General features: G+C 42.4%; 1 protein-coding gene across 1 annotated transcript; it reads left to right on the forward strand.

Moving 5' to 3' along the window:
• The first annotated feature begins 695 nt into the window (after positions 1 to 695).
• On the forward strand, positions 696 to 2398 carry hbd (hemoglobin subunit delta). The gene is given in 3 exon segments (NM_001005089.2): positions 696 to 845; positions 1295 to 1517; positions 2160 to 2398. Coding segments are annotated over 3 exon segments (444 nt in total). The 5' UTR covers positions 696 to 753; the 3' UTR covers positions 2289 to 2398.
• Positions 2399 to 10027: the final 7629 nt, after the last annotated feature.

Raw genomic sequence — 10027 nt, forward strand, 5'->3', positions numbered from 1 at the left:
ATTTATCTAAACCAGTTTAATTAAAAAATTGATACCTATAATATTAGGAAAATTAATTATTGTAAATTATTTTTAAGATATAAGTTTGTTAGTGTTTATGTGTGTATATATTAATCATCTAACCTAGTGTGTTACCACTCATACCCCGCATGTAGAAAATACAGAGAGAGCGAGAGAGAGAGAGAAAGAAAGTAAAGTAAAAGTATTATTCAGCAAAAATAGTACAATGTGAATTCTCATTTAAAACAGAGTGCATTAGTGGACAAATTTAGCATAATTTTGAAATTGAACATCCAGGCATCTAACATTAATAATTTGAATTTTCAAGCTGTCTTTACAGGTTAAAATAAATCATTCATTGAAATGCATTTTTCATAGTAGAACATTCACACACTTAATTACTGAATGTGAATAATTGTATTTTCTATAATACCCATCTATCTGTGCCACAATATCCATAGTTTTATGTGTGCTTATCTTTTATACTGTCACATAGAATCAACTTTATAATTTGAGGATGATATTATATGTTACAAATACAAATTGTATATCAAATTTACATTGAGTTTGTTTTGAATTCAATATGGTCCCAGTTGTAAGGGAGGGTGGAGGAATGAAAACATGACACAGCAGAAATGCACACTGGGTGTGACTAAGCATGGCCATATAAAGCAAGGCAAACAACTCAAAGGATCAGAAGCCTCTTACTTCTCATATTAGAAGTCTTAGCAGTTACTTCCACCTACCGCCACCATGGTCCACCTATCAGCTGATGAGAAATCCGCCATTAATGCTGTATGGCAGAAGGTCGATATTGAAAAAGATGGCCATGAAGCCCTCACCAGGTAACTGAAACACATTGGCGGTTACTTAAAATTGTCTTATTTTAGCAGTTTAGAGACTGCATTTTTATATGTGTTGATTACAGAAATAGCAACATTAAGTGTAGCATGGTAACTTGATGAAGGCTAATTTAAAACTCACTTCTGTGACAATGATACTCAGACAGAGGACCCCAGGTGGTGCTGCTGGACTATGACAACCAATATGTTGTAATATCTGGTAGTTGCAGTCCAACAAAACTCCTGCTGCTCCATGAGTGACAAAATACATAACTAAAACTTTTTTATACTCTGATTCAAAGGGTTTTGCCTGAGATAGTATAACAAAATATAGCACTGTGTAAATAATCATTATAAATACCTTCATTTTTGCTAATGTAAATATTTCAGTACTCTTTAACACTGCTTAAATTCATTATAACTCCTAATTTTATTATTCAACATTTGTACAGGCTGCTGGTTGTGTATCCCTGGACCCAAAGGTATTTCAGCAGCTTTGGAAACCTCTCCAATGTGACTGCCATCTCTGGAAATGCCAAGGTTCATGGCCATGGCAAGAAGGTTTTGTCTGCTGTTGATGAAGCCATCCACCATATAGATGATATCAAGCACTTCCTTTCCGCTCTCAGCAAAAAACACGCTCAGGAACTTCATGTGGACCCTGAAAACTTCAAGGTATGTGTTATAACCTTGAGCAATTCATTTCAATTAGCAATTTATTTTGATGAGTACTTCAAGTTTCAATATAATGTCAAGGATCTGATTGGTTGCTATGGGTAAGTTGTGATGTTAGTAAATCAGTCTTTTAGTATTTCATACAAGTTTATTAAAAGGGAACCATTGCTAACATCCACTAAAATATAGCGAATTATTAATAATTTGTCTTTTTACAATAAAAATAAAATAAATAGAGTTTGTAAATAGATATAGTATAGTTAATTAATTCTTTTTATAAGGACTTTCCTTTAATTCCAGGATAATTAAATGCTACACACAGTTGTGCTTGAGAACTATACTTTGCAGTTTGTGTATATTTGTATCTAACATGTACTCCTGAGATAAATGTTTTCATGAAAATGCTTCATGGCTAAAGGTTTTGTTTAAGACCTATTTTGTATAAACATAATCATTTGCTATACTGTGACATCTGTGCAATGCACCTTTTTATATACATATATAAGTGTATATACATATTTTATATACATATTGTGTACAGCAGGCTGATAGGATGCAATCCTTTTTTTTCTTAAGCTTTTCACTTTACAATTTTTTTTTTACCATTGCAATATGTCTAAGTTGTGTTTGTCACTTTCACAGCGCCTTGCTGATGTGTTGGCTATTGTTGTGGCTGGTAAACTGGGAACTGCCTTCACTCCTCAAGTCCAAGCTGCCTGGGAGAAGTTCAGTGCTGGACTGGTGGCTGCTCTTAGCCATGGCTACTTCTAAAGTATTTAGTTCACTGCAGAGTCCACCAACTGCTCATCTGTGACAAAGAGATATCTCACAATAAGTGCATTTCTTATTGTCAATAAAGATTTCTTGTCAAACTGCGAAAATACGTTTTTCAATTATTTCAAGTAGAATTAGAAAGTGTTTACCTGCAATTAACATAGTGTAAAAGTTAAAACCCAGGCTAGTATGGTTTAAAGCAGTGATCCCCAACCAGTAGCTTGGGGGCAACATGTTGCTCCCCAACCCCTTGGATGTTGCTCTCAGTGCCCCCAAACCAGGTAGTTATTTTTGAATTCCTGACTTGGTGGCAAGTTTTGGTTGAATAAAAACAAGATTTCCTACCAAATAAAGCCCCTGTAAGCTGATAGTGTGCATACAGGCTGCCTAATAGCCAATCACAGCCCTTATTTGGCTCCTCCATGAACTTTTATGGTGCTTGTGTTGCTCTCCTTTTTTACATTTGACTGTGGCTCACGAGTAAGAAAGGTTAGGGACCCCTGGTTTAGAGCATGGGGTACATGCGACTCTCTTAGGGCCTTCACTATATGGAAGAGACCATACGGAGCAAGAGTGTAGTATAACTACAACTCACGATAGCTGTGTAATGCAAATTTTGTAAAGATGGACGCCAGAAAGGTTCTTGCAGTTGAACTATAGTACAGTTTATTGTCAGCGACAAATGATGATGCAGGGTTATACTCACAAATACAGATACAGATGTTAAATGATAGTAGTACTCTGAAGACAACAAGAGAGCATGCACACCGGTTTATCCCACCTCTTTTTGGGTTCAAAGGAATGTATCCACATTTAACCCTATCTACTTGAGACATAAAGACCATGTAGGGGTCCATAGAGTTAACTTCCCATATGGCTTGAAAATCCCCTACATTGAAAAGTCCCTGTAGTTTGGTGGGATAGCATTCCCATTGGACAAGACAGCCTATGACCACTTCCTGTTATACTGTAATATAGTGATTAGAAAGGCACGGTTCTTCTTCTTTGGCCCTCATCTTCTGGCCCAGATGAATTTCTGCTGGGAAGCCTGGTGTCAACAAGACCCAGTAAAAAGTGTTCTAAAGGGACAACCCATTTAGAAACAGGGACCCTGTAAATGAGGATTAGATAGATACAGAATTAGCTATAGACAACATCAAAGGTGATGCTACTTAATTAATTTGATGGGGTATTATAGTTCCATATGAGCTGTAACTCTAAACAGAAATGGTGTTCAACTGCTTAAAGCAGTCCAATACATTCTGGTAAACTGACTTTTTAATCTATTTTAATAAATAAACAAACATATATTCTGAAGTCTCAATTTTTTTTACTGTCTCTTTCCCAAATTGTGAAAAGAATGTAATCTTGAATTTTTATACATCAGCTCTGAAAATAACAGGATTACTGGTGGTACTTGAACCTGTTTTGTTTACTCAGATCAGAGCAATAGAAGGTGTGCAAGGACTCTCTCTGAATACCACTCCTACCACCTCATTTACTTTGACAAGTGGAATAACTTTGGATATTAAGGTGATTTTTAGGCTGACTGACAAGCTAAATTGCACTTGATAACTATGGAACTTAAGTTTAGGTTAAGTTATCCCATTCTATTGCACATTCTGGCTTGGCCTATGGGGGCATCCATGAACCTTCTTTTCTGTAATCCTTTTGGATGGTTTGCTGGGTTCGGCATCTCTTGCTTTGAAGAACCTTCACCATGGACCATAAAGCAATGTGCAACCATGTAGCTTCGGTTTGGCAGCAATTAAATTGCATCCTGAAAAAGCCAAAGAAATGACACATTTGAAAGACAGAGGCTCCCCAGAAAAAGTCCTCACTGAGAGTAATAAGTACAAGAAATTCTCAGAGAAACTTTACTGAAAGAAAAACATAAATAAGGAGGGAAAAAACATGGTGAGCCAGTACATCTGCCAGCAGTTATGCCACTAAAATTCTACGTTAAACATTTGCAAACATTTACAAACATTTGCAAACCTGTGCCCCAGAAATAACAGAATTTAAACAACCCCCATTAATGGCATACAGATGGAGGAGGAATCTTAGAAGAATTCTAGTCAAAGCTGATATTGGTCCTGGTTTTATCTCAGATTAAACCAGGTACTTATCCCTGTCTAAACTGTGCCCAAAGCAATAGTGTCACTGAGGGAAAAAGTTTTACACACCCTCTTAAAAAAGAAGGAAAGGTTAATAAAGAGTTAATCTCAAGCTGCAGGCATACCTTCAGTTGTCTCAATAGTGCCCTTAAGTCTCCCCATATTTCTCCGGTTCAGATGATCAGAAGCCAGACAGGAAGAAAAAACGCTGAGCTGTGAAAGTTCCCATAATGCCTCGCTCCTGCACAGACACCCAGACCAAGTGAACATGCTCAGTTAGTTAGACTATGAGTCAGCTTCCTGCTGATTGGCTCAGATCCACATTCCCAAGAGGGGGGGGTGAGTTCTTAGCATTCTTGAGGGAGGGGGGAGCAGCAGAGAGGAGAGAGCTGAAAGCTGCTTGTCTCTGGCAGAGTAAAACAGACACAACTAATCTTTTTACAGAGAACTCAGTGCAGCGTTTCTGTGAGTGCTTATGGCTGTATTTACATAGACCTTTCTGATAAAGCTTACTTATAATTTTTACCTTTCTTTCTCCTTTAAGCAGTTCTTCACCTGTGCATCCTTCTTTTGCTAATTTGCCCTGGCATATTATCAGACTATGCCAGACTGGCATACTGTATGTGGGTAAAACAATTTAAAAAAATTTCTAAACACAAATCCACTATAAAGTGTGAGGAAGTTAAGCTTCCAATACCAGCACACTTTCACTTAGCAAGACACCCACCAACCCAACTAAGATTTCAAATTGGGGACATCTAAAAGTTCTTAAAAAAAGAGAAGTGTTGGATCAGTAATAAATGTATTAACAATAAACTTGATACACTTTGGCCAAGGGGTTCGTTTATTTCGGAGATCTACCCTTATGTTCTGTTATAGGTCAGTAAGCACCCCCTGCTCTAGAACTTGTTTTTTCTCTGTTCTCTGTTCTAGAACTTCATATTTGGGGAAAATTTAACCTTTTTTTCATTGTCTCCTGAAGCCTTTTTTCACAGATAAATGTGAATGTGTAATTGCTTTTTTCTTATGATAAGACTGACTGGACTAAGCAAGATCTATCTGATGAATTGAAAGTCAACATGTAAATTCAATTGGACTGTGCATTGCACTTGACTGGTTCTTGAGTTGTGGGGATGGGTCCAGGTTTGTTACACTACCTCTTTGGAGAGAATAAGTAGATTGTTTTGCATTTGCACCTGACTCGGAAACGATTTCCAATGTGCGTGTGGCCAATACACACACAATCTATTGAGAACTGTAAAAGAGCAATACTTACTGATATATAATTATATAATTTATGTACATACCGTATTTTTCGCCCTATAAGACGCTCCGAAATATAAGACGCACCCAATTTTAAAGGAGGAAAATCTAGAAAAAAAAGATTCTGAACCAAATACTGTAGTAAAATATTTTATATCAACTGTATAAAGTTTATTGTATCTGGGCTCGCACATAATGAGGCTTCCCCCAGGGCCCCCCCCCAAGTATCCTTCAGCTTCCCCCAGGGCCCCCCCCCAAGTATCCTTCAGCTTCCCCCAGGGCCCCCCAAGTATCATTCAGATTCCCCCAGGGCCCCCCCAAGTATCCTTCAGCTTCCACCAGGGCCCCCCCAAGTATCCTTCAGCTTCCCCCAGGTCCCCCCAAGTATCCTTCAGCTTCCCCCAGGGCCCCCCCAAGTATCCTTCAGCTTCCCCCAGGGCCCCCCAAGTATCCTTCAGCTTCCCCCAGGCCCCCCCCAAGTATCCTTCAGCTTCCCCTAGGGCCCCCCCAAGTATCCTTCAGCTTCCCCCAGGGCCCCCCCCAAGTATCCTTCAGCGTCCCCCAGGGCCTCCAAGCATCCTCCAGCTCCCCCACAGCACCCCCAGCATTCTTCAGCTTCCCCCAGGGCCCCCAAGCACCTTCCATTTCCCCCCTAACCTACCCCCAGCGGCCTCCGGCTCCCGTGATGTCTTCCTCTCTGTGCCGCGGCTCCCAGCTGCTTCTGTGCTTTTATAAGGTTGCGCCCTGTGCGTGTGACGTCAGTACGCACGGGCGCAACCTTATAAAAGCGAGGATGCGGCAGAGAGCCTCGGCACAGAGAGGAAGACAGTTCGCCGTATAAGACGCACCAGCTTTTCCCCCCCAGTTTTGGGGAAGAAAAAGTGTGTCTTATACGGCGAAAAATACGGTAAGTGTCACTGTCGAAACCTGTTTCTTCTTCCTACACATTATTGCTAAAATCCATCTTTTCCTTCCTTCATCCTCTTGTCTCTATATCATTTAGCAAACTATATGTAACTGTATTTTGTATTTAGTATTTTACTGACCCCTGTTTGTTTTATTAATATATTGTACAGCCGTACAGCACTGCATACACAAGTAATCCTTAATAAATAAAAATATACCTACATATATGAAGATCATCATTACAGATGGTGCCGAGTGCTCCTCTGTATACACTATACTGTGTTTATCACTGCTGCATGTTGTTACTGTGTAACTTTGCACTATGCATTATACTGTATAAATGCTGTGTGTATTTTTGGAGTTTACCTTTATAACATTTATTTTATATATGTAGGGATCTCCAAGATTGGGCCCCTAGGATGGGTTCTCCTTTGACAGGCACTAGAGGGTGGCCTTAGGGAATTGGACACCTAAGGGTGGTCCTAGTTGTTTTTTTGTGTTAAGAAAGGGAGTATCCCTGCAGTTCAGGGTTATGGCCACAGGGTGGTGCACACAGTATATAAGGCTGTGCAGCCTTGTGCAGCCAGGTCTTCCTGCCTGGGACCCTCTGGCAAGAGGCCAGCTACAGGCCAGGAGTAGTTAGTGAGCTAAAGGTTATAGACCGCTCTAGGAGTGGTAGATAGGCTATTTAGCTGGGCAGCTTGGCCCCTACAGGAGATTTAATGAGATTAAGATCTCCCAGCACTGATTGCTGGAGTCAGGGAACCAAGTGGTAGTAATAGGTGATTTGCCTAATCCAGGGGATAGCCGGGTGATATTCCGGGGTGAGGTCTCAAGGGGTTGTCCGCTTGGCGGGAGTACCGGGAAGTGCCCTAGAGAGGGGCTTCTGGCGTGAAGTACCGGAGGGAATCCCAAAAGAGGGTCATCTGGCTGGAGTATTGACGGTATCCCAGGAGAGAGGGTCCCCTAAGGAAAAGAGTGTTCCCTGACGTGTTCTGTAACTCCTGCAAAGCCTATCTGTCATTCATTCTGCAAATAAAGAAATCACTTGGTTCGGCATAATACCAGAGTGCATTGTCTTACTATCTGGAGTATCTGTATCTGGGCTCGCACATAATGAGGCTTCCCCCAGGGCCCCCCCCCAAGTATCCTTCAGCTTCCCCCAGGGCCCCCCCCCAAGTATCCTTCAGCTTCCCCCAGGGCCCCCCAAGTATCATTCAGATTCCCCCAGGGCCCCCCCAAGTATCCTTCAGCTTCCACCAGGGCCCCCCCAAGTATCCTTCAGCTTCCCCCAGGTCCCCCCAAGTATCCTTCAGCTTCCCCCAGGGCCCCCCCCAAGTATCCTTCAGCTTCCCCCAGGGCCCCCCAAGTATCCTTCAGCTTCCCCCAGGCCCCCCCCAAGTATCCTTCAGCTTCCCCTAGGGCCCCCCCAAGTATCCTTCAGCTTCCCCCAGGGCCCCCCCAAGTATCCTTCAGCGTCCCCAGGGCCTCCAAGCATCCTCCAGCTCCCCCACAGCACCCCCAGCATTCTTCAGCTTCCCCCAGGGCCCCCAAGCACCTTCCATTTCCCCCCTAACCTACCCCCAGCGGCCTCCGGCTCCCGTGATGTCTTCCTCTCTGTGCCGCGGCTCCCAGCTGCTTCTGTGCTTTTATAAGGTTGCGCCCTGTGCGTGTGACGTCAGTACGCACGGGCGCAACCTTATAAAAGCGAGGATGCGGCAGAGAGCCTCGGCACAGAGAGGAAGACAGTTCGCCGTATAAGACGCACCAGCTTTTCCCCCCCAGTTTTGGGGAAGAAAAAGTGTGTCTTATACGGCGAAAAATACGGTAAGTGTCACTGTCGAAACCTGTTTCTTCTTCCTACACATTATTGCTAAAATCCATCTTTTCCTTCCTTCATCCTCTTGTCTCTATATCATTTAGCAAACTATATGTAACTGTATTTTGTATTTAGTATTTTACTGACCCCTGTTTGTTTTATTAATATATTGTACAGCCGTACAGCACTGCATACACAAGTAATCCTTAATAAATAAAAATATACCTACATATATGAAGATCATCATTACAGATGGTGCCGAGTGCTCCTCTGTATACACTATACTGTGTTTATCACTGCTGCATGTTGTTACTGTGTAACTTTGCACTATGCATTATACTGTATAAATGCTGTGTGTATTTTTGGAGTTTACCTTTATAACATTTATTTTATATATGTAGGGATCTCCAAGATTGGGCCCCTAGGATGGGTTCTCCTTTGACAGGCACTAGAGGGTGGCCTTAGGGAATTGGACACCTAAGGGTGGTCCTAGTTGTTTTTTTGTGTTAAGAAAGGGAGTATCCCTGCAGTTCAGGGTTATGGCCACAGGGTGGTGCACACAGTATATAAGGCTGTGCAGCCTTGTGCAGCCAGGTCTTCCTGCCTGGGACCCTCTGGCAAGAGGCCAGCTACAGGCCAGGAGTAGTTAGTGAGCTAAAGGTTATAGACCGCTCTAGGAGTGGTAGATAGGCTATTTAGCTGGGCAGCTTGGCCCCTACAGGAGATTTAATGAGATTAAGATCTCCCAGCACTGATTGCTGGAGTCAGGGAACCAAGTGGTAGTAATAGGTGATTTGCCTAATCCAGGGGATAGCCGGGTGATATTCCGGGGTGAGGTCTCAAGGGGTTGTCCGCTTGGCGGGAGTACCGGGAAGTGCCCTAGAGAGGGGCTTCTGGCGTGAAGTACCGGAGGGAATCCCAAAAGAGGGTCATCTGGCTGGAGTATTGACGGTATCCCAGGAGAGAGGGTCCCCTAAGGAAAAGAGTGTTCCCTGACGTGTTCTGTAACTCCTGCAAAGCCTATCTGTCATTCATTCTGCAAATAAAGAAATCACTTGGTTCGGCATAATACCAGAGTGCATTGTCTTACTATCTGGAGGATCCACACTGCCGGGTAAGCAACTACCCCAGGGAGGGGGCAAGGTGCCAGGAGTGCTGGGAGCAGAAGTATAATATCAAGTTCTCAGGAGGGGAGTTATAGTTCAAGCTATCCCTATCCTGTGTGGAGGCACGCCAAATAGTACAGCAACATCTGTTCCCCATAGTAAGCGGGGCTCAGGATCCCTGTAAGCGCCACTAGATCTCAGCAGGTAGCAGCACATTCTCTAAAGTGGGCTACATATATAGCAACAACACATTTGTCCTGCCAAATGGAACTTACAATCAGTAGAAGTGCTACTCACTGAGCCACCGTGCTGCCACTTATCTTATATACAGTATATATATATATTGATTGATTGCATGTATATATTCAGCATGGCATTGCTATGACACTGTTATTGTGTTATCTTGGTGCTACACAGAATAAAACTGTGTATCGCTGCCTTATTATGGTGCTATTTTTCTGCTATGTAGTACATTATTACTTTGTATATCTGGAGTACATATTTAATATAATGCTAACTTGCTGC

The sequence above is a fragment of the Xenopus tropicalis genome, chromosome 9, assembly GCF_000004195.4.
Source record: "Xenopus tropicalis strain Nigerian chromosome 9, UCB_Xtro_10.0, whole genome shotgun sequence".
Classification (NCBI taxonomy): Eukaryota; Metazoa; Chordata; class Amphibia; order Anura; family Pipidae; genus Xenopus; species Xenopus tropicalis.